At 45.3% G+C, this 26,124-nt stretch overlaps 1 protein-coding gene across 1 annotated transcript in view; it reads right to left on the minus strand.

Annotated features, from left to right (window-relative positions):
• LOC147733239 (malignant fibrous histiocytoma-amplified sequence 1 homolog) overlaps nt 1-26,124 on the minus strand; it is a 196,805-nt gene that overhangs the window by 50,147 nt on the left and 120,534 nt on the right. Inside the window, exons 5-6 of the mRNA XM_086957801.1 lie at nt 14,477-14,667; nt 13,732-14,222 (exon numbers count right to left, since the gene is read on the minus strand). Coding sequence (XP_086813927.1) covers nt 13,732-14,222; nt 14,477-14,667 — 682 coding nt within the window. The remainder of the gene's footprint in view (nt 1-13,731; nt 14,223-14,476; nt 14,668-26,124) is intronic.

Consider the following 26,124-nt stretch of genomic DNA (forward strand, 5'->3'; position numbering starts at 1 on the left):
AACTCGAAGGCATCGGGCGTTTTCCCTGACGCCGCTGGGTTCTAAAACCCAGTCCTTCAGTTGACGCCCAACGTGGGGCGACTTCAGCGGTACCGGTCCAAGCCCGAAGATCGTGGAGAGCTTCGTGTGAAAATTCTGGAGGAAGGCCAACCACTTCATCGACCCCTGTATGTCGGCGTGGTCCGAAAGTCTTTGCTGCGAGGTTTCCCGCTTTCCGACGGCTACGAAGGACTGCTGCCCTGACTGTCGCCCTGTCTTGGAGCCTTAGACGTTTGTAGAGCGAGACGATTGACGGGTCTTCTGTTGACGCCATCGGCATTTCAGTTAAGTATGAGTGGAGCGTCTCCTAGTCCTTAGTTTGTTTTGGTATCCCTTTAGTGGATCGCTTTGATTTGGTACCTGCAGGCCCCAAAGCCAAGGGACTCGTGTATTCGCGAGATTATCGTTTTGAGATTTCCCTTGTAGTTAGAAGCTAGACTAGTGAGCAAGATGCCTGGTTTTAGCAGACTTGGACAGATATTTGGTTGTGGTTGTTCTAAGGATTCCCGTTTAGAGGATTCGTGTCCGGTTCCTCAGATTGGAACTCCTACATATGAATTATACGTGAAGCATGGTGTAGGTCCTATTAGTTATAATGAGATCTGGGTAAAATATACGAGGAAAGACGGTTTCCTACAGTGGCCCCGTTATGGTAGTTTTGAAAGTGAGATTTTAGATAATCTCGAACCGAAGCTGTTCAAGAAGAAAGCCCGGCCGGCAATGTTTGACTCTTTCCGCATATGGCGCAAAGAAGCCAAACAGAAAGAAATTAAATTAGCGAAGAAGAATAAACGAGAACGAGGTATGTCAATGGTACAAGCTGCTGTTGCGTATAGGTATAATGAGGAAGAGCAAGAAAGTGAACAGATGCTTAGGGTGAAGAAGTTAGCGGTGGATAGATGCTACCCAGTTTTGCCGCCTAAAGAGCAGGAAGACAAGAAAGATCTTGCGAAAGATCCTTTAATGTTGCATCTATTGAGTTCGCCACCCCCTTATGCACAGAGTGCTACGGCACCACCGCCACCAGTTGTGGGTGTGCAACATCCAGTTGTAGTGCCACCCGTAATTCCTCCACAGCCAGCTCCTCTTCCGTTGGCTACTGTTCCTTTGGCGCGGCCTCCTCAGGGGCCGCCAACTTTGCCTCCCCCTTTGTCTGCTACTCCTACGCCTGATTCTAATACTCCTTCTGCTCCGACTTTAGATTCTTCTTCTATTGTTCCATCTTCCCTTATTCTTCCATCTTCTCCTTCTACTAGACAGCGAATGACTGCTGCAGTTTTTGGTTTCTTTCCTCCTTTGTTGGGACAATTGGGTATGTCTCCAGTGCATGAGGATAGGCAATTACGTAGTCAATTGCCTGACACAGATGAGCATGTGGTTTTGGATCAAATGGAACGTAGATGGGTTACGTATACCTCCCAGTATGATCTTGAGGGTATTATGGATGTTTTCCGGCAATGGAAAGCACCAAAGAAACGATACGTTTTTGAAATGATGTGTGTGTTCCTCCATGAACAATGGAGGGACGAAGTGGATAAAGCGCCTGAAGAATTGTATCGAGTGCGTTCCGAGTTTGTGAAAGGGACGATTGTGAGTCTTCTCGACATTGAGAGAGCGGTGTCGACGTTGTTGTCGTTTCGTAATAATGCTCCTTCTGAGCGATTGTTTGAGCCTGATTCGTCAGTTAGGAGAAATGCGCGTCAGTATCCGATGCGTGAGGTTCCTCCAGTTTGGAGACCTGCTGATGCTAATGTTGTTCCACCTGTTGCTGCGCACTTCCAGCGAGTATGAGTACATGTTCCTTGGAAGCGTGCTGGAGTCCTAGCACTTGAGCAGACTTTACCTGATCCGCGCAAAAATCCGGCGGGATATTATAAAGAGCTCACTCAAACTGTGGGTTTGTGCATTATGAATTTAGCGAACATAGACATGTTGTTTGGCAATGTTGTTCCACAGCCTATCTGGAATGTGATTCGACATACGGATCATGATAATGAATTGGGTGATACTTGGGTTAATATTGTTGCTGCGAATGATAGACAAGTTGGAGGTGCTATGCCTGAAGATCTAATTGCTCAACTCCCTGGTAGGATTATTAATTTCATGAAGACTTTGATGCCCGAAGTGCGTGTTAATTGGGACAAGTTGTCCGCATGTAAGCAGAAGAAAGACGAGACTGTGTCTGATTTCTTCACGCGGTTTGAAGAGACTTTTGTAGATCATAGTGGTCAGGATATGGCTACCGAGGGTGGCCAGAGATTGTTCGTTGACAAATTTGTGCATAATTTGCTTCCTGAGTTGTGCACTAAGTTGAAGGATTCCGAGAGTGCTTGGGCTGTGTCCACGTCAGCACAGATTTTCGCTACGGCCCAGTACTATGAAAATAGACGGAAAGATGAGTTAGAGAAAGCGGATAAGAAGACTAAGGAATTGAAGACTAAAGTTCTTCTACAACAAGCTTATCCACCCCGTACTAATAGTCAGCGCGATTATCAGCAACCTCAGCAATATTCGAGAAACTCGCAAAGGAACGAGTCTTCTCAACAGCGTTTCCTGTATGGTCTTAATCAGTGTGCGTATTGCAAAGAAGAGGGTCATTACAAGAATAGTTGTCCGGTTCTGTTACAGCGTACGAATGGTGCTTCTGGTGTACGAGGTCGAGGTGCTCAACATGCGCCTAGAGGTAGAGGTCGCGGACAGAACGCACGTTCTTTGCCTCCACAGAACTCGATGAATAGTTTTGATCAACAGCAAGGTTTGTCTGGTAGGACAGCACAGTACTATATGGATGATTACTATGTTGAAGGTGACGAAGCAAATGGTAATGATTGTTAGGACAGCCATGGACAAAGAGAGGGAGTTGTTTCAGTTCCAGTAGATCAGAGTGGACCCTATGTGGAAGTGATTGCATCAGGTGTGTCAGAACCTTTTCTGCTAGATACTGGTGCTACAAAGAGTTCTATTATGCATTCTAAACTCCCTGGCGCACCTTTGTCTGGCTTTGATAATGTTTCTGTAGGTTTTTCTGGCGCCCCCGTTACAAATCCGATTTCTGCTCCTTTGTCTCTTTCTGTTGGTCCTCGTAAGTTCGAAGCACCCCTCTTTTGACTACAGGTTGTAATGAGAATCTGTTGGGATTGGATTTGTTGAAGAGATTGTATGCGACACTGTATTGTTCTCCGTCAAGAGTACGTCTTACCTTGGGTGAGAGAGTGATCTCTCCAATGTACGTATCGAAAGATAGTCTTCCATCTGAATTGTCTTCTTTACCAGATTCATTGTGGGCTACTGGTCCGAGTGATGTGGGCCTACTGGAAATTCCCCCATATGTTGTGACACTGAAGGCGAATGCTAAGTTACCGCGCATTCCACAGTATCGTATCTCGAGTGATGGTGAGCGTGCACTTTTAGCGATTATTTGTGATCTGATCGACAAGGGTGTCATTGAGGAAACGAGAGGTAATGTGTGCAATAGTCCTGTTTTGCCTGTTCTGAAGAGAACTGATTCTTCACAGCCTCCTGTATATACGTTTGTCATCGATCTTCGCGAAGTGAACAAGATTGTTGTTCCACAATTTCCTGTCGTGCCTGATATCACTGCCTTGTTGACTCTGATTCCGGCTACTGCCACATGGTTTTCGGTGATCGACTTGAAGAATGCTTTCTTCAGCATCCTGATTGCCATAGAGAGTAGGGACATCTTTGGATTCTCTTTAGGAGGACGAAGTTTCCGCTTTAAGCGCGCTCCTCAAGGCTATTGCGAGAGTCCATCGATCTATAGCCAAGATTTGAAAACACAACTTGATCTGTTGGTTTTACCAGATGGTGCAGCCCTTATTCAGTACGTTGATGATTTGCTAGTGGCCGCTGATACTGAAGAGATTTGTAGGGAAGCCACTTTGTTATTGCTACGCCACTTGTCTGATTGTCATCACAAAGTTTCTCTCTCCAAGTTGCAATATTGTCGACAAGAAGTAACCTACTTAGGTCACCTCTTATCGAAGGAGGGAAGGAAATTGACCCCTAAAGAGAATTCAAGCTATTCCGAAAATGAGTGTGCCTACGACACAGAGAGAAGTACGTGCGTTTTTGGGTATTACGTCGTACTGTAGACAGTGGATCCCTAATTTTTCTTTGTTAGCGAAGCCTTTGATAGCTCTTACTGTTAAAGATACTCCAAATCCTATTCCTTGGACTGACGAATGTCAAAAGAGCTTTTCTGAATTACGCGATGCGTTGTGTTCGGCTCCTGTGTTGGGTACTTCCGACTACAGTAAGCCTTTCACATTGTATGTCCACGAGAGAGAGGGATGTGCATTGTCAGTCTTGACTCAGCAGTTTGGCGATAAGCAACGCCCATGTGTGTACTTTTTGTCGACCTTAGATCCGGTAGCTAGAGCGTTGCCGAGTTGCTTGAGAGCCACAGCGGCAGCGGCTATTTCAATCCGACAGTCTGCTGGTTTAGTTATGGACAACACGTTAGTGGTCATGGTTCCACATGCAGTGGATACCTTGTTGAACCGTACGAAGACAGAGCATTTAACTAGTGCTCGGTTGTTGGGTTACGAGTTGACGTTGTTAGCGAGTCATGTGCACATTAGACGATGTAACACGTTGAATCCAGCCACGTTTTTGCCAATTACAGTTGAGACAGATAGTGAAGAACAGCATGACTGTTTTCTGAGAACTGAAGAAGAGACAAAAGGGAGAGTAGACCTTAGGGACACTCCTCTTCCAGAGTGTGATGGTACTTTGTGGGTTGATGGTTCGTGCTTTAAGTTGCCGAATGGTGATACGACAGCGGCATATGCTGTTACGACTTTGCATACGATTGTCGAAGCTGCACGTATTCCACATAATTCAGCACAAGCAGCAGAGCTGATTGCATTAACGAGAGCGTGTGTGTTGGCGAAAGGAAAACGAGTGAATGTGTATACTGATAGCCAATATGCCTTTGGCGTGGCTCATAGCTTCGGACGTTTGTGGCGTGAACGTGGGTTCCTGACTTCGCATGGGACGAAGATCCAGCATGGACAGTTGGTGAATGAACTTCTTGAATCTCTTACTTTGCCATTGCAAGTAGCGATCGTGAAATGCAGTGCCCATAAGAAAGTCACGGATGATGTTGGTCGCGGAAATGCGTTTGTGGATGAAGTTGCGAAAGAAACTGCGAGAAATGTGATGAGTCGAATGTATGTTGCAGGTCCGGCGAGATGGGTTCCAGAGAAGAGTATGTATGAAGATACGAGTGAGAGTGTGAAATCCATTCAAGCTGAAGCTACAGAGAAAGAGTTGAATGAATGGAGAGAAAGCAAGGGTAGATTGGATTCGGATGGTTGTTGGACTGATTTGTCTGAGCATCAGAGATGGTTGTTGCCTAACGCGTATGTGCTTCCGGAATGGCACATATCAGCGTGAAAGGGATTTGCAAGTTGTTGGCTCCGGTTTGGCAGAATGCGGGAATTCCAAAATGTGCAGAGAATTTGGTTAAGAACTGTATGGTGTGTTTGATGTACAATCCTGGTAAGGGAACTCCAACACCAGCTGGTCATTTTGCTCCTCCTACGTATCCGTTCGAGGCTTTGCAGCTAGATTTTATCCACATGGAGAGATGCAACAACTTGAAATATGTTTTAGTGGTTGTTTGCTCCTTTTCTAGATGGGTAGAAGCTTATCCCCTTAAGGACAATACTGCCTTGTCCACAGCGAAAGTTCTGATAAAAGAGTTTTTCCTGACATTTGGAATGCCGAGAATTATCTGGAGTGACAATGGGAGTGAATTTGTGGGTCAAGTCATGAAGAGAGTGTGTGCGGGACTAGGTATTCGGCAGAAATTCCACGCTGCAAATCACCCCCAATCAGCTGGTTTAGTTGAGTGCTGGCACCTTAAAGCTAAAATTAGCCAAAATCCAAGCGAGCACTGGTCTACAGTGGCCAGATGCTTTGCCTTTAGCGCTTTTGTCTACAAGAATGACTGTGCATTCGCGAATGGGTTTGAGTCCTTACGAAGTTGTCTTTGGTCGCCCAGCTAATATTTGGGGTGTGCCAAAGCCAACTAGGTTCAGTGAGATTGAGTACCCTGTGTTGCTTGACTATTTGCGCAAACTGATGACTAAATTGTGTGTCTTACACCAGCAGGTGCATGAGAGCCTACCACAAGCTTCAGAAGATCCAGGCCACGCTATTGAACCTGGTTCATGGGTCTTCATCAAAAATTTCCAGCGGAACAAGAATGATCAGCCCCGTTGGACGGGACCCTTTCAAGTACTACTATCGACACGTTCTGCAGTTCGAGTACAAGGCAAGAAAAACTGGGTCCACGGTGTACACTGTAAGCGAGCACCTTTGCCCTTACCGTACGATAAGTGGGTCCAGGAGGTACTTCCAGACTCTGAAACAGACACTGTTCCACGATTTTTGCCATTTAGCGATGCTCGTCTGAAGGGTACGAACTCTGAGAGACCAAGTGACGATCTTTTACAAGAAGCTGTGCCTCCTTCGAATCGATTGAACAATACTGAGCCTGACTTGTTGTTTGAAGATCAAGAATTGCCTGGAAGAAGCCGCTATAATTTGCGATCGAGAGTCATGGACAAATAAAGCAAAAATACGTTTTTTAATGATTTTTCTGTTTGTAGGTTAACTCTCCACCGAGGATCTACTAATTTTTGTTTTTCAAACCGCCATCCGAGTTCAGCTGTAGGGTCGCGGTTGCCGAAAGTCTTTGGAGTGCAAGCCTGAGACACTAGGTCGAAGGTTCTGGTTGGCCTAAGGGAGTTGCCCTGGGTTGACAGAGGCATTCCTTAGCATAGAACACCCTACCATCGTGAGCAGCATATTTAGTTTAGGATGGATTTCTTCGAGTTGGAGAGACCTGAACGGACAATGATTTTTAGAAAGAAAATATGTAAATTGATCTCAAAGAAACGTTTTCTAATATCGTGTGTCTTTTTGCTATTTCTTTAACTGGTAGATGTGCATTCTCACATCTGTTCGTTTTAGCACAATGGGAAACCAGTATAACACTCTTCGGGAAACATTAGCCAAACAGCCTAAACACGCACCTCTGTGGCTATTTCTGTGTTGTTCCAGTAGGGCCGCATCAGTGCCAACATTTATAGGAAGTGATTCTAAATCATGGGACTTGTGAGAGGCTGACCTGAAAGGCTGGCACTGACTCGGCCCTTCTCAGCTCCGTAGGATCTACAAGTGGATCCCGACCGAAACAAGAAGAACGGTGACACAGGCCCTTGTCAGCGGCAGACTGGACTACGGCAACGCACTTTACGCAGGAATCCCAGCCAAACACCTACAACGACTACAACGCATCCAAAACGCCTCCACCTGACTGATCGTCAACGTCTGCAGCCACATCACCCCCCACCTGAGAGACCTACACTGGCTCCCCGTTGACAAGAGGATCACCGTCATGCTCCTCACCCACGCACACAAAGCACTCCACAGCGCCGTACCATCCTACCTGAAAAGCTTCCACACCCCCACCCGCCAGCTCCACTCCGCCAGCCTCGCCCTCGCCTCTGTCCCCCGCATCCAACGAATGACCTCCGGCGGCAGATCCTTCTCCTACCTCGCCGCCAAGACCTGGAACAACCTCCCTACCCACTTACGGCAGACCCAAGACCTACTTGCGTTCAGATGCCTCCTCAAGACCTGGCTCTTCGAGCAGGAGCAGCACCCCCCTCCCCGCAGCGCCTTGGGACCCTCACAGGTAAGTAGCGTGCTTTACAAGTACTCTGATTGATTGATTGGACCTATATTGGGTACCCGCGAACTACTCTTTCAAACTACCCTCACAGGGCCTAGGTGTCACTTATGAGACACAAAATAACATAATATGCATTTATATCGTATACCGCCCAAACTAAATACGTGTTGGCCCCTACTCGGTGGCCCTTATTTATCGAATTTGCAAGTATAAAAGCCCGCGTCTGCTATGCAAGGATTTCAAGCCTGTATCCTCCAGGGCACATACCGCTCTATGCAGCCAGCACAGTAACCTGCTGAACCGTCTCCCCTGCCTTCTTGGAAAATACATCCTCCATCCAAGCAACGCCGAGAACAGACAATTTTGAAGATAGCCTGAGAGTGAGATGAGGATCCTCCCATAGGGAACAAATATTTATTAGAGAGTCTTGTCAAATAGCGCTCTGCAGGTCTGGGATTTTTTCAAGCTTTAACGAAATGTGCTACCTAAAGTCAGCCCTCCGACCCCTCCTCGCCTCTCTGAGAAGTCATACTTCCCCGACTCGGATTTCACATTTCTCACCATGCAGCCTGCACTCATCACAGAGACTGTTTATTGAAGTGGAGGTGCCCCCGCCAGAGCGGGAGGGGAGGGGGCTTTCTTTTCACGGTAAAGCAAACAGTGCTGCTGAGTGAGTAACTTGTGTGTCCCAGTCACGCAGGCTGGATATCTCTGTAAGCAGGGCTTTAAGTGAGAAGAAAAAACTGTGGGGGGGGGTGTCTCTCAAAAGGGCGTGGCCAATGTAATTAAGGGCATGGCTTAAAAACACAAGTAAGCTAAAAATCTGTTTAGCACAGTGTGCCGCCCGGCTTGTATTTTGCTGTTCCTGTCATTGCGACAAGATATACGATACAATAAGTCATATCATTCCTACAAGCCAGGACTATTGGCTTTGTCAAAGGTTGCTAGTTGTATAAGGTAAATAAGCAGCAACTATGGCTGGTATATAATATTGAAAAAACTTCCCCTTAAAGCCCTGGTGACACCACGACAATGTTGTTGCTCCTGAGTTTCAAAAATAGAAGGGAAATCCAGAGAGAATATGACTTTCTTTAAAGGATTTCCCTTCTCCTCCAACGCTCTCCTGGCATGACGTCATGCCATAACTTCCCCACTAGTGAGAAGTGAGAGTGTGAGCACACGAACATGATGTGCCTGTTGTCACTGCAGTTCGGAAAAAACGGACCGTCTGTGCCAGGACACAAAACAGAGCCCGATAGAGACCCGTTTGGAGGCTACCCTTAAAAAAACTGCCGGTGCTCAGACCCGGTGAGCCCACTTAAAGCCCTATCTGTAAGAAGCAGCATGTGCAGAGTGTGGTGCTGCAGTTTTCACCAGGGCAGATTGGATTTAATGGTTTCACACACTGTAACCCAACCACACTTCATTGCTCCTTTTTTTACGTGAAAGGTCACACTGCTTTTCTTCATTCTTTTGTGCCTCGGTGACAACCAGAAGGTACATTAAAACTCCCCTTCAGCTGAACAGCGCAGCTACCGTGAGATGGGAGCCGCGCTGAGAGAAATAAACGCATGAAATCTGGAAAACAAACATTACTGACCAGCACGGCGATGGCAAGATGGGTTTTGTGCTGATGAAATGAACGCCTGAAATGTGGGGGAAAAAGTTGCTGATCAGCACAACGGAAGTGAAATGGGAACTGCGCTGAGAGAAAGGAGCATTACAGCTGTAAGCGTGCCAGTCGCCATTGCGCAAAGGCAGGTTAGCCGAATGATAACAAGGAAGTAGTCCCTAAATGGATAAATAACAGCCCAGCAGCATAACTAAACAGTAGGTAGTCGGTGCTGCTACCTGCAAAACGGAAGCGACGTTTCGCATCGCAAGCCAACCATAAGCAAGATAAGAAGAGCAATGGCAGAATTAACCAATGGCAAGCGACAGGACAAATTACCCTCCATATTCTGTTTACTATAGGTCTTGCGAGAGCGCATGCGCTGTCTAGGCTCGACCTAAAAATGTGGAATCAATTATCAATGGTTCTCGCATCTGTTTTTAAAAGTTTGTTTCTATCTGTATTACATATTTAAGAAAATAATGTCTTCTGTGATTGTAAAAAATGCTCTTGAATTGTAAATAATATTAAAGTATTTAATCGAGAAATGTAGGAAAAATACTCATGAAACATACATGATGCATTTAAGAAATAAAAGAAAAACAAAGTTCAAGAATATACAGACATGTTTGTAGGTGATGTGAACATTTAATTATTAGGCAATTGAGCATCAAAGTTATGGGATGCAGATAAATAATTGTGGCCATTGTTTGTCTTTTTTTTCTATCGTAATATTGTTTAAATATTCTTTTTGGATAGTGAATGTACATTCTTCTTGATTTCAACATTCAACATATATGCTTACATGTGTAGTTTCCCTGCCCCACACGCTATCCTCTTCTTCCGCCGCTACTCTTTTTTGACCACTTGGGGCTAAATATTAGTATTAATGATTCTGTGATTAGTATTACTCAATTCCGTTATCTCGATATTGTGCATGTTAATGTTCTTTAAAAAGAACAACAATATAAATTTGTAAAACAATAATAATAATGAACAGGGCCATGTAACACTCATGTTAAATAATATTCAGATTAAGTGCGACAAATAAAAATGCTAGGATTAAAGAGAATTTGAAAGAGAAGCCAACATGTTAACTGGAATATACGATGAGTTCTCTCAAAACTGAACCAAAGCAAGTGGCACAAAAAGAGCCTAGATTCTATAGAAATAATATTCATATTAGAGAGGGTGAGGACCTGGGACGAATATACCACGTTACAACGCATGCGTTTAGAATGCATGCCATTACATTGCGGTCATTACAACGACCGCGGTGTTACATCGTAGACCATTACAACGTATGTCAATTCAACGACTTGCTGTAGGGGGGGTGCTGGATGTTGGAATAGTATAGCTTACTATTCCAACTCCATTCTGTGCAACAGTAGGGAAGGTGTTGGATTTAAAATCCAACACCGTCTGCCCCCTACAGCAAGTCGGTGTACCGGCTTGCGTTGTAATGGCATGCGATGTAACAGCACGGTTGTTGTATTGACTTGCAATGTGTAAACATCTTTGTAAACTATGTTTACCGTCCTGAACAAGGGATATACAAATAGTTGGGAGACGGTGTTTTAAGGTGAATCAGATTCTTCACCTTCATTTATAGTTCTGAGGTTGCACCCACCCCATGACTGAACGTAATCTGTAACACCAGTTGTCACCAGGCATCTGAATTATAAGACACTGTGATCTAGTTGTGAGGTGTGGCAGAGAGGAATAAAACATAACATATCAAACCTCTTAGACTTCTGTCTGCTTGGAAATTTACAGCTCCGGTATAAGCTGTAGGAAAAGTATCGACTGGTGGATGCTAAAGGAGTATAAATGTATTTTGATATGTTCCATCCACTCACATTTTGTATGCAGCACAGGAACAAGGCACATTTCTTCACTTATATGGAATTTATTGACAGCCATATATGTCAAAAGGCACCGGGTCCTGCCCTACAGGAAACAACAAAGTGCAGTGACAGACTGGGAGTCCGAATAAAGAATGGCATGCAGACAATGAGGCCTGACTTAAGTGACGAGTAATCGAAGTGATTAATGATATTTGTTTCAATTCTGTTGCATAAAGTTTATTATGTGTTCAGCAATTAAATGTATTAGTATTAGTATCAAAGCTTTATTTTGTAATAGAAATATCTTAAAAGCACATAACAATAAAAATACAATTCATGTTATTAGTTAAAACACTTAATAAATAATTAAATGGTTGCTCAAGCCTTTTTTTACCATTAGTTTATAGCTCTAAGGAACTCATTCCATTATCATGGAAATTAGGTGAACACCCAACCACAGTTCATAAACAATACTGATAAACTTTTTTGTGCAGTTTTAATCTAAAACTAGCATTAACCTGGTAATCACGATGAAGCCTGTAATATGGGTTACCTGACCAACTAGGATGAGAAAATCCAGGGAAACTCTGGATTGGGAGAATTTCACCCGTAGATTTTAGCTGCTTAGAACATCTGAAAATTGCGTGAAAAAATAGGCAAACACATGTAGGAATCTGTGAAGAAACTACAATTCTCTTACGTTCTTTTCCCAAAATGCTGTGATCAGAAATATTCTCCCCCACCCAGCACTCCCAATCCCTCCGCACTGCCACGAGTTACCAATGCACTAGGTATTAGTAACACCAAGGAGGAGGGAGAATACCCAATCAAAATGTATCCTGCTCTTAACAGCAGTAGCGGCCCGTTTCCTGACAAAGTGGGGAGGGGGGGGGGGGGGGCAGGCAGGGGGAGGAAGTTGGGGAGGAGGGATATGGGGAGGGATTGGGTAAAAAAAAAAATTAAAAAAAATACCCAACTTACTGTAACGCTGCTGCCACCGCTGTCTCCCGTGCACCGTACATCGGATCTTCCTGTTTCTGGGGCTGGGAACAGGCCCAGCCTGCCATGCAGCCAATCCTGAAGCTGCTCTCGCATGACAGCAGCTTCAGGATTGGCCTGAGCTTCGGCAATTTGTGCTCCCAGGAAAACTGGGAGCCTGTGCCTGCTCTCTCCAGCCCCAGCAACGCAGCTGGGGCTGGAGAGAGTTACACTGCGCATGAGGGGATTGGCTGTCACCTCATGCGCAGTGAAGGGAGTGCCCACCACTCCCCATCAGCAGGGTCATCCCCTGTACCCACCCACATAACTTGTCAGAGTCCTGGGGATGGGTCCAGGGTATTGAAATAAAACGATAACAAAACGGGTTTAAAACTCGTTTTATTATCGTTTTAGGTACTGGTGAAGGCGGGGGCGATGCTCCTCCGCCCTAATGGAGTGGCCGCTGCTGCTTACTGGAGACCTAAATGGTGTAACTGGTACCATAAGTTATTTAGCTTTATAGAACGCTGTCGAGGGCTATACTGGCTGTTAAAGGCCCTGAACCCAAGCTATAGGCGCGAGCCGCAGACGAGGGCCTATAATGAAGGAGTGGGCCTTTGACAACTGCTATGGCCCTCAGAAGAAGCGCTATAGGGCTCTTAGAACATTCCATCCACTAAGGGTAATTTAAAAAAAGAGAAACATAAAGCAAACATTAGATTGTTGGAGCAGAAGGCTTTAATAATAAGCATGGAGCAACCACATTATCTTAAATGGAGCTCTCAACATTCCAATGTTTTAATATGGGGTATACCAATGAGCTGCAGAGTTGGCTTTGGAACTAGTTGTTGGTAAAAGTTGTGTGTTAAGAGGTGAAGCTTGCAAGTACCGGTGCATCCATAGTAGGCATGAATAGAAGGCTATAGCTCTCTCATTGACACCTAAAACACACTTGATTCAATATGGTCTGAACATTAGTGAGAGGGAAGGAGAACAACATGGGACATACATAATTGATGCTTTCAGAAATCGCTATATCTTTTGTCAACATTACCATTTTCTATTGAAATGCTTTTAGGCCTACATGATTAATTAAATAGTAGAATGGAGATGGGTGCCGGTAAACCGATGCTGCAGAAAATTCAGCTACCTAAAACGCAGTGCTCTATGCTGGACTGGAGGGGTAAACAAATGCCATTTCTTTTATATTACGCATTGTAGAAGAGAGAGTACTGTGGGAAATAGGTTGGTTCCTCTGTGATTGTGGGGAGTGAATAATTAATTACGGGAGGAAGTAGTCCTTGATTAAAGCAAACATTCTTGGGGATTTTTACTTTGATAATTTTAAAAGGGTCAGGTCTCCAGGTTTTAAAACAGCGCTTTGGAATGATGTGTAACTAAATTGCATCAACATATTACTCCTGTTAATATCGACGGAATACTTGGAACGCAAGACACAATACACAATACACAGCGTTAATCCCTCCTCCTTCCACTTCCCCCACACACCAACCAACTATTTTCCATACCTCTGAAAAAAACCTTCTGGGATTTCAGGGGAACAGTAGGCACGTATATGAATGTCTTCCTGGTGGTCTCCAGCCCACCTTTCTGCAACTTCATAGTTTTGCTGCAGATACAGCGGAAACAGGTAGCAAGTCTCCGGTGAACTTGCAGACGCCATCCACTTTGCTCCAGGTATAAATTCCTGTGCTGCTGCATTCAGGGGTGTGCTGTTCCTCACCTGAAGGCATATTTCAAAATGTTCTAGCAGACTTAAGAGCTTTCCGTTCTCATCCCAGTGCCCCATCATTTCTTCAAAGATGTCTGCCATGTGCCTTGGGTAGAATCGCTGCAGCTGATGCTTAACCAAGACACGCACAGCTTTCAGGCGAAACATGGCTTTACTCTGAAACATGGCTTTCCATTTTAAGGTGTCTCGTTTGAATGCCTGCTCTCCAACCAGCACATCCACGGGGATGCAGTCAAATTGCTGTTCAAGGTCATGGCGAATGAGCATCTGAGGAGCAACACAAGCAAAGGCGTACAAAATGTGAGCCAGTTTACTACCTTTAAAGCACAATTATCAGAACTGCATAGAGTAAATGCACATAACCAAGATGCCATATAAAAGATTAGTTTTCCAAGTGTGGAAGTAATAGAAAATAAACGCTATGATTGTCCGCAGGTGGGAAATGGCTATAAACAGAAAGCCCCCGCTTTATCAGGCCTCTGAATCAAATGTTTTTACTTTTCTACCAGTATCATGCTCACCTTGAACATCGTGATAAGAAAGGAGGGTTTGAGAAACACTGTATTAGCCACATGTTTGATGTCTTCATACCATATAATCAGCCCAATGCGGTGAAGGTATCTCAAGATGTCCTGCAGAAGATCTTTGTCGAGTTCATCCAGATTACCGGTGTGGGCAATTTCACTCAACAAGTGATTAAACTCCACGACACCTGGAATTTAGCAACAAATGCATTAACAAAATGAAGCAAGTAGGAGGTAGTTTAGATGACCACAGCTTCCAGGGGGCAGGGAGTCAAAGGCCACTGTTCTGACTGTGGTGAATGCAGTCTTTAAATATAGGAGGGTATATTCACATGAATGCCTCCACTCATACACAAACACAAGTGTAAACACTGGCACCCAGAAAACTACAATGCAGTCACACTGCAACACCAATATAGGCAGGGTGAAAGCATAGCATATGTAAGAAATCAATCTTCCGGTCTTTCTATCACTTTGCCAAAAAGGAATCAATCCACACCAGATTCCACAAAATCAGGAAGTCTCTTCACTGGTTTACCAAGAAAACACAGCATTCAGATATACAGGAAATGGCATCACTGGTTGTCACTTGACACTTCTTGGCTTACCTACTACAGCCCACTCCTCAGGCCATCCCAGTGCCCAGGGTATCCCCAGTCCTTTACTATGGGTAGACCCAGACTAGACCCTGTGAGGAGTTATGTTAGAAAATTCGTTCAAAATAAAGAGAGTAATCCAAAGTTAGTTATTGTTTAACACAGCACATCAACAATTAAAGAAACATTGAATATCTTCACCAAAACTCAAGTTGTGCGCGTACATCAAACCTTTTGAAAGACCCAGACTAGGGCATTGCCTGTTTAGGACAGAAATGGCCTTAGTCCAAAATCCCTGCTTCACTGCAAGCTCACTAAATATCTACCAGGTAAGATTTCATCATGGGCCTAGTCCAACACCCCTCACTACTCATTCCCCCACAACACATTGACCAAACCTCATGCATATCAGACACCCTCAATCTATCCAACACACAGTCATTAACACACTATCTGCAGTATGACATCATCCAAACACCACATACATCATCACCTATCACGAGCTTGACACACTCTTAATCACTTTGCTATAGCTCACTCCCATGTACACATCCTAGGGGCCCTTTTCCTACAAGGTTTTAGGAAGCAGATGTCACATAGAGGAAAGGAGGAAGCGACATTCAAGTCCATGGGGATCCGTACATACTACTTTATACCGTCTTCCACTTCACAGATGAATTTTCAGACCTCCTTACCATCTCATCCAATCAGCACACTCGCACCACCGTACACTGTAACAACCTCCCTGACAATAGAAGCATGAAAAAGACAACCTCCTTAACCTAACAGGCATACCATGATAGAGAATGTGACCAAACAAATACATTCCAAAGTTCAAATCCTCAACTTTGTCTTTTTTTTTTTTTTTTGGAAAACCTTTATTATATCATTCACAAAAATTACAGGACTAGACCTACAACCACAGGGGCCTGACACTGCATTTAGGAGATACGTATAAGAAGTTCAATAACACAGCTCTTCAGCCGGCAACCCTGAGGTCCGGCAGCGATACAGGATATATATTGCATTGAACACAGCGCAGATCACATGTTATTCATAAGGTTTTCATTTTGCCTTTAACCCCCCCTCCCCGCCGCCCCCACCCCCCAGAGACAAGATAAAGAAGAAGATACAGGATATCCGGAGCCACACAATCAAAGATATAATAAAGGTGGGTAGGTGTATGAAAGTAGTCGCGGACCAACTTAAAGGGACAGTAAAGACGCAGGCACTAGCGAGCTCAAGGAGGGTAAAGAACCAAACAACTGATCTCTCATCGCGGTCGCCCACCCTCAGACCCCGCCCACATTATACACTCCAGGATGAAACAGAAAGTACTGCTACCGGACACTGCAAGAAGAAGAAAGAGGCCATAGAACAAAACAAAGGCAAAATAACAAACCCCCCCACACCCTCCACCCTGCACCCCTGCAATGGCTACGGCCTACCCCACTAGCAGCGTGCCTGTCGCCCATAGGAATACCCTAAAAAGAGAGAAAAGAAAGAAAGAGGGGCCTTAGAACAAAACAAAGGCAAAATAACAAACCCCCCCACCCTGAAACCCTGCAATGGCTACGGCCTAACCCACTAGCAGCATGCCTGTCGCCCAGAAACATCCCTAAAAGAGAAGAAAAGCGGAGGAGGAGAGATAAAAACACACTCCCGGACTCTTTTACCCCCCACCAGATGTAACCACCCCGGAAAACGGTCAAAATAGAATGCAGCGAAATATAAAATCAATCCGGGGAAGTATGATACACACCACCCGACTCTCATACATTACAGGTCACTATCCCAGCAGCGAGATAAAATATTATGCCAAACCCAAAAAAGACACAAGTTAACCCTGGCCGGTATGATTATTAACCAGAGCACTTATAATCCAGACCACAACAACAGTGAAAGCAGCAGAGCGTTCATCAAAGTTCAAGTCAGTACGAGCAAGTCGAAAAAAGGATAAAAGTGCACGGCATCCACAAAGCAAGTGAGGAGAAGCGTGGAAGAAAAATGAAGCTCTCCGATAACCACAAGTGATCCTGTTGAGGCACTCAAGGTTGTCCATGTCGATGTTCAGTGGGTTATGGCTCAAGCAGGGGAAGCTAACAATGTTCACAGGCGCGCAAACCATCCTGTAGGGATCAGCAGCGCACACCTAGTCCGGCTTCCACACAGGGTCCTTGAAGTTGAGCCCACAATGTTCCATGGGTAGTAAAGCTGGCTGAAATAATGCCGAAAAGTCAGCGTCCGGTCTCCGGCAGATATTGTCCACTGTTGCAGACAGTGCCTGGTATTGGACGATGATCTGTGAGTGGAGCGCCCCAATGGCCGCCATTACGGCTTGCAGCGATGGTGTGCCTTCTGTCCCCTCCATCTCCTCTCACGAAGCGACAGAGCAGGATATGAACCCCAGAGGTCGACTACTCCGGGGTAGCAGGCACAACCGGAACAGACAACAACAATGGGCGGCCTCACCTCATGATTTCTACACCTTCGCCGCTAGTCAGGGCTCCGGTCCCTCACCCCCGGGAGGCTTACTGTGTCTCTGGGTGTCAGATACAGGACCGCAGCAACCGAAGAGCCACGCTGCGGCGTCTGCGGTGTAGACAGGATATTAAATCGCCATTGGAAATAAGTGAAGTGTATCTCCGTTCGAGAGACCGGACGAAGCCCAAAGTCCACAGCCGATGTTGTTCAACTCCAGCCCGGGTGGGTTGGAAATCGAGGCCCGGCTTCCACGCTGAGTTAGGCCGAGAATGAAACACGGCGTATCTTCATCTCCCGATAAGTTAAAAAGTTTGGGATTACACCTTCAGAGTCAGTAACTCCTCGCGTACACGAGAGTCAGGTGAAAAAGCAGGATAAATTGCAGGATATACGAGCTGCTGGCAGAGGTCGGCGGAGCCGGGAGCTTATGCGGCCATCTTGTTTTCCTGCGTAGCTCCTCCCCTCCAACTTTGTCTTTTCAATATCACCAACCATCCAAAGCAAACTTCCCTAGGACTGTACTGACCACTTGACCATCTTCATCCTCCTGCTCAGTGTCTGACCAACACACTAAGCTCAATCCAAAAGAGAGCAACTAACCTTCATATCCTTCAACAACTTCTCCATCAACGAGCCAAGGCTTGAACTCATCTCTCACCATGACTCCTTAACATCTGATATTAATACCCTTCTAAACGGAGTTAATGCATTTTTGGAGAACCCTCCCAATATCCATACTCCAACTCAAACATTCTGTTACTACAAAGACCTCACTGACAACAAATACTCTATCCGCAGATAGGAAGGAAAGCAGAGTTTGTCTGGGTTCTTTATTTCTATCATTTTCTTTCCTGTCTGTGGATGGAGCATCTGTTGTCCATGATGTCTTTGGAGTACCAAGGTGCTGAAGCTGCAAACAGGTTGTCTCCAAACTCCCACACCACCTCACCACTGACACTGCTCACATTTCCATCCTGCCTGAATCCCACCTGCTCCTCTATTAAAATATATGCAAAAGAACAATTGGTGGACATAATGCAGAACAATGTCATACATTCACCCAAGTACACAGATTTGGGCCTAAATCCATCGTTTTTTTGCTCCCCATGCCATTCCAGTTTGAACCGAACCATATGCAAATTAGTCTTGAGGCTGCACCCAATGGGAACAATCTAGTCAGAACTGCCAGGCCAGGTCCTCCCTCGACTGGAAACGTGCATCCTAGGACCAGTTTCAGGGTTTCACCCCTCTTCAGCCAGGATAGCTAGTTAGACCACCCAGGAAGGGATTTGGCAGATCCCCCACCATAGGCCAGACCAGGTTAGGAAGTGCTAGATAGGAGTACACTATACACAGTAGTTGTATGCATGCTCACATAAATACACTGTCTTAGCACAATGGTGGAAATGTTAATCTTTTTCACTATTCTTGTAACGCTAATTAATCTAACCTGTTTCATTCTACTGATTATCGCAGCACATGTATTTTATACAAGAATCCAAATGCTTCAATGAATATTGAACGCCTTGCTGAGTATTTCTTATGCATTTTTTTGAGTATGCATGAGAAGACAAGCGAAAAGATTCTAGATCTGTTACCATGATAGCCTTGGAGGATCTGGGTTGTCATGTTCTGAGGTTGCACACACATTTGGTGCCCTGTAAGGTTAGGGGCCCAGATGGTGCACTGTGGACTAGAAGGTAGACAAGCTCACATATCATGAGGGTGTGCATGGAATCAGTCTGGCACAATCCTGACATTTATGTTGTCCGACAAATTCACAGTTTTACCAATGTATGACAACACATGACCAGATGACTGGGAGTTGCACTTTATGCTTTTAGGTGTTATTTTAACTTGAAACTTTCAAACTGAATAACTCCAGTTCTGCTAACTGTATTTTTGGCATTCTGGTATCCTATGTATTTGCAAATTGGCTTTAGATTTTTCTTGTGTTGTTTTTTCTATGTATCACTGTTTGTGTGCTACATAAATAATTAACACATTGCCTCTAAGTTAAGCCTGATAGCTTTTGTGCCAAGCTACCAGAGGGTTAAGCTCAGGTTAAATTAGTGACTTTGGTGGTTCACTCTAACAAGGTTTGTTGGCTGAGTAGGACTTCCACCCCACTCAACCTATAACCCAATTTAATATAGCTGAGACATTCTCTGCTGAGGGTGTGTTTGTGGGGTGAGATGTTGGGAGGGGTGTGAAACGTTCTAAGGTAGTAGCCATTGTGAACCACTGCTTAGACCCACTTGTCTGATGGGATTTCCACCTAACAAGGTAGGAAATGATGTAACCTGACCCCAACAAGTGTTGTGTGATCAGTGGGGAGGCTGACTGAGTCAGTGTTTAGTGGTGGCGGCTCCATTATCAATACATCTTTTACCCCTGCCTCTGTGTTTGTTAACCCTGCAGGCACCCCTGGTGTAACCTCTCTGTTCCAGTTGATGGTAGAACTACTGCTGTGTCTGGTAGGAGGTGGTTGAGCCAAGGGTGGTGGTCTTAGACTGTGCCCTATACTGGTGTTTCTGAATGGAACCCCAAGGAGATGGTGTCTGAAGGCCACCCATGGCTTTAGCGGTATTCACCTTCTTCTTAATTTTGTTCAGCATTTGGAACCATTGTGTCCCGAAGAGATGTTTACCAGTGAAAGGCACGTTGAGAAGATGCTGTTGGACTATGCGTTAAAACCTAAATTGTGAAGCCACATGTGGTGTCTGATAATGTCAATGGTGTTGACCCATCTGGAAGTGGTGTCTGCAGCATCTGGTGGCATTAGAGATGGTCTTGTGCTCCGCCGCTAGCTCTTTCCCTCTCGATCTAAACTGTTCAGTAAAATGCTTCACTGACTGCTGCATCTCGTCCTATTGCATACAATTTTACCTAGAGATGAGGCCTACGGAGATAGCTATCCTCCTGGGGTTGTGGCTCGACTAATACCCCTTTCCCAGAAGAATCAAGCTTCTTGCTCTCTTTCTCGGTGGGGCAAGCATCGCCTGTGGCCTAGGCATTATCATGCTTGCATGCAGCATGTGCTACAAGGCAATTGAGAGGTACCTGTCCCCTGATGAAGGGTAGGTTGCTGGGGAAGGGCATATATTTTGTCTCCATATGGGGAGTTACCACTCTTATCTGGACTAGTTCTTTGAAGGTGTCAACGACTATCTACAACATACCCTTCAGCATCGGGGAAACTGTACTGTTCTCTTAGATCTGAACAATGTCTCAACTGAAAGGTTATCCTCCCCGTGAAGAACATGCATATCCACCGCTTAAAATGTAGCCCTCCCTTTGGATCAACTTGTGATGCCCCATGATGTCATTTCAGGGTGATGTCCTTATCGGATAGTGATCCAGGTCTGGATTTCCTGGGGGATCAGCATCGTTGGCATGCCAATTTTTACAAGGACATACTTTAGTGGGGTGTGTTTGTGTGTGTGGTCTCATTACCCCCAAATATGTGCATTGGCAGTTGAGTTCTGCAACTCCTGATGGAGTACAGCAGTATGTGTCAGGTGTCCACTGGCATCAGGGCCACTCAAGTATGTTGTGGGGTCTGACGGGTGCACTTATTCTAGATCAGCTCTTCTCACAGAACTGTTCAGTAAAATGCTTCACTGACTCCTGCAGCTCGTCCTATTGCACACAATTTTACCTAGAGATGAGGCCTACGGAGATAGCTCTCCTCCTGGGGTTGTGGCTCGACTAATACCCCTTTCCCAGAAGAATCAAGCTTCTTGCTCTCTTTCTCGGTGGGGCAAGCATCGCCTGTGGCCTAGGCATTATCATTCTTGCATGCAGCATGTGCTACAAGGCAATTGAGAGGTACCTGTCCCCTGATGAAGGGTAGGTTGCTGGGGAAGGGCATATATTTTGTCTCCATGTGTCAGGTGCACTTATTCTAGATCAGCTCTTCTCACAGGCACTACTCCCAGAGATGCAAGGTGTTGGGCTGTGTTGCAGTCATACAATACTCCTCCTTGTTATTTCTGAGTGTTTTAAATAGAAGTAAACATAAGCAGATGGGAATACTCAGTGAGCATTCAGACTCACAGTGAATAACAGGGTTGTATCAATATATGCAAGGTTACGTTTGTTTGAGTGACATCATGCATATTTTGGTTTACAAAAGCAAAGCCCGTTATAGGACTTTTCTGAAAATCTGAGCTGCAAGGAGACTTAAAAAACAAAAGTCTTGCATGTTGCCTGTAAAAAAATGCCTCTTTTTGCATGAACACCCCCAACTCTTTAGACTGATGCTGCTGGTTTACCGACTCAGTAAGTGCACCGAGTCCTGCCAAAGAGGCCTCAATGCAGTGCTCTGACTCTCTAACAGTATATGTGTAATTGGCTCACCCACAATTGACATAAATTAACTTACTGATAGGTCCCCAGTATTTGCTACTAGGGATACCCAGGATCTTCAAGTTAAAGTGTCCTTTGTGGACTGCTGCTCTTATTGTGCCACAACAAGTGTGACCAAGCAAAGCATGATACCCAGCCTGTCATTACTAAATGGCAGAGCAGTTTTTAAAGTGCTAACACCAATTTGCCATTTACGTTGTGGCAAAGCCCAAACCTTCTTTTTTAATATTTATAAGTCACCACTTAGGCAGACCAACTGAGACCTAAAGGCAAGGTGCATTATTTTGAACATTTTAACATGTGTTTCCTAACTTTAAATGTCCTGAAAGTAAAATACCCATATTGTTCTTTTTACAGTGGAAAGGCTGGTAGCCTTATTGGCAAGTACAGAGTTAGATGTGAACAACTCAGCAGTGCTAACTTCTGCAGGAGACTAATCATCATGATTATTTAAGGTTTCAACAAAATTGTTGCATTTAACCCACCCGATGCTCAATTCGAATTTAATGTAACTTTTGCACAAATGGCAACTTTCGAAAGTTGCCTCTTCGTTACCCAAAATACGGTTGCTCACCTCGAGACAACATTCTGCCTTCCTGGAGAGAGGTGTGAAAGACTCTGGAAAAGGAACACAAAGGGACTGCTGTTAGAAGTGGTGTAACCATCTCCTGGCACGATGGCCAAACAAGGTGTGAGCCCAAAAGGTGAAACCACCTTTGAAGGGCAAATGGTAGTCACACACAGGATGGGCTACTCTTTTGTTTCTGCAGACAGGCTGGCATTGTAAATAGAGAGAAGGTAGCCGCTTCCAAAACGTTTTTTTATGGGCACGTAGCTTCGAGGTAGCCACACCTCTAGGATGGGCTAGGGAGCTCCACACACCAAGAGAAGGGTTCTGCCATGCTGGAAGTGAGCAGACAAGTGTATTCGAGGCTAGACAGATGCTAAGCTTCACAGGAAGTTGTCAGTAGATGGGAGGGGACCTGGTAGCCCATTGGCTAGAAGTCGCCACATCCTCAAAAGGCAAGAACTGAGCATAATAGTGGAACCTCTGGCATCCATGCATCAGATCACAGAGAGAGGACTGCCCTGCTGTTTGCTGGACCGAGCAAAGATAGGCTGCACCAAAGACTGGACTGCACCTACAATCCTGGAGCTAGCAAACAGAGGACTGTGTCTCTGGTGCCTTGCATGAGGAAAAGTCGTCCTCAAACCCTAGACAAAGAATGCAATTCCAAGAGTTCATTGGTGGACTTTCTGTTACAGTGCCACAAAATCTGAAGAAGCCTGCCACTGTGAGTTGGTAGTCAAGAAGGTCTGACCTACATTGACTGCTGAAGTGCAGCCTGGTGGAACAAGTCTCAACCCTCAAAAGTTGCATTGAGTCAAATGGGCCCTGGAGAGTCGGTGGAGTACTATTTGGTTACCCAGCAAGGAAGTTACCAGCAGTTAAACATTGTATCATACGCAAACGACACCCAGCTCATCCTTTCCCTATCCAAAAAACCCAACACCGTTAGACACAACTTTCGAGAAGGCATGGAAGCCGTCGCCAAATGGATGAAAAACAGCTGCCTACAACTAAACACCAACAAAACGGAAGTACTCATTATGGGCACAAACACCGATGCTTGGAATGACACCTGGTGGCCCCTCACCCTCGGAAGCCCGCCCATCCCCAAGGACCACGCACGCAACCTGGGAATCTTCCTGGACTCAAAATGGACCGCCAGATAAACTCTGTCTCATCCTCCTGCTTCCACACCGTCCGCCCCCTATGTAAGACCTTCAAATGGATCCCCCTTGAACACAGAAAGACCGTCACTCACGCCCTGGTCACCAACAGACTCGACTACGGCAATGCACTCTATGCCAGAATAAACAAAAACCTCACCTGCAAGCTACAGAACATCCAAAACTCCGCCACAAGACTGGTCCTCAACCTGCCAAGACACTGCCACATCTCCCAGCACCTGCGCACACTCCATTGGCTCCCCATCAAAGCTAGAGTCACCTTCAAGATGCTCACCCACGCGCACAAGGCCCTCCACGACACCGGATCAGCATACCTGAAGGTCTGACTCAAATTCCACGCACCCCAAAGGACCATACAATCAGCCCAGCTCTCCTACGCCACAGTCCCCGCACCAGAAAGACGAGATCGGGAGGCCGCTCCTTCTCCTTCGTCGCGGCCAGAGCCTGGAACGACTTTCCTTTCCACCTCAGACAGACATCATCGCTCCCCATCTTCGCAAGAAACCTCAAAACCTGGGTCTTCGACAAACCCCCTCCTTGATTGACTGGAACCTGCGAACTCCCAATCCCCTAGCACATTGAGACCCTTACGGAGGAGTAGTCACGCTTAACAAACACCTTTATTGATTAAAGGGAACCACTGGTTTCACTGTAACCGGAAACCAGTAGCAACTGGCTTTTTGCTGGGCATCACCCGACTTCGAGGGACATTGACCCCTGTGGCCAAAGTCGCCAAGTTCATGGACCAAGGAGTGGCCCCAAAAAGACTCCTATCACTAGCTCCACATCCTTGAGCATCGTCTGCACTCTGTACTCCTTGCATCAGGACCACTCCATTAAAGTTTATGGCAGTCAGCTCATAGAGCCTGAAGCTGGACTGGACACTGCTTTGACATAAAGGTAAAAGTTCTATTCGACCTTGTTGGTCCTAGCGACTGGTTCCCTGCCAGAGTTGGTCCCCATAAGGGTGCCCTTATAGCCGTTAGCAAATTAATTGTTGAGGCGCAGTAGATTAAAATGATTCAATTCGTGAAAACGTGTGCTTTATTATGCCTTTAAAAAGTCACATCTCCTGAATCCTCTGGTAGATTGTGGTCGTTGAGGTGCCTATTTAACAATAAAAATACACGCTATGTTTATAAACTGGAGTCTGATTTTTATTGTGTTGCATGTTCTTCTTATCCAGCTGTTTTGGTATTTCTAAATGCTTTACCACATCATATAATAAACCACCTTCCTCACACTATATTGGGCAACAGAATTGGTAGACTTGTGAAAAGGGATAATTGGCTAACTGGGAAATTGTCTTTTGTACAAGAAAAGTCTCCTATGAGGTGCCAAAGTGTACATGCTGGTACTACTGTACCAAGATCATGAAGAAACAAGAATAATGTGTTATCAAACTACATTTTACTTTTTATGATCTTTCTGTCTTTTAATTCATCACATAATCCCGTCATCCAATCCATGATCACTTGTGCATCCTGTTGCCAAAATCACACACTCCCAACCTTCCATATGTCCCTCCCCTCTCTTTGTCATTCATTCCTTCTGTCCCTCGACCAGAGTCACCATCTACTCAGCTGGTGACCCATAACAGCATCAATGAGTAGATAGAGTGATGCTGAATAGACATGCTTCCCCTCTACACCAGTGGACTCAGAAATAAAGAGTTATATGCTGATTGAAATCTCTGGGCTACCTAAACTTCCAACCACTGTAACCCATGAACATTGAGTATTGAAACCAACACCCTAACCTGTACAGGGGCCCTTTGAAGCAGCTACCATCAGACCTCTCTGTCACCTGCAGTCACCCCAGTCAACCAGCTTCAGCAGAAGATTCACTCTCAGATACGAATTATAGCGAATACCGTCATCTGCTGGAACACAAGCGATCAGCCCTGGCCTTCGAGTTTTGCCAGAGCAGCAAGAAACAGAGCAGGACAATTGCATCGGCTTACATTAGCCCCACTGCCCACCTAACCTTTCAGCTAAAACAAAGTAAACCTTCATCCCAAGCATACTTGTTGATCCACTTCCATGTACCATTGTCAGCCCTGACTTACTACACACACTGTGGGGCTGAAAGAGTGAACACTTCACAAGCTTGTGAACAAACATCATGCCCACATTGCATGCAGCCTGAAGGACATCAAAGCAATATATCAGAAATGTACTTTCTGCTGTGTTATCTCAATTGTTTTCTTACAATAAATGCACTTCTAAGAGCCAAACTGTCGCTGGTCTCACAATATAAACTCTATAATCTAGACTGCCAAACACCAACACTTCCGTGTTTTCTCATACCCTACATTTGGCAACATAACAGCTGTTGTGTGACATAAGTAGGATGTGCACATTTTCATTTTTCTTTTGGACCTTGGGAAAAGGGGGGATTTAAACATTAGATCAACTCTACCAATTAGGTCGTGGAAAG

This window comes from Lissotriton vulgaris, chromosome 2_1 (assembly GCF_964263255.1).
Source record: "Lissotriton vulgaris chromosome 2_1, aLisVul1.2, whole genome shotgun sequence".
In the NCBI taxonomy this organism is placed as follows: Eukaryota; Metazoa; Chordata; class Amphibia; order Caudata; family Salamandridae; genus Lissotriton; species Lissotriton vulgaris.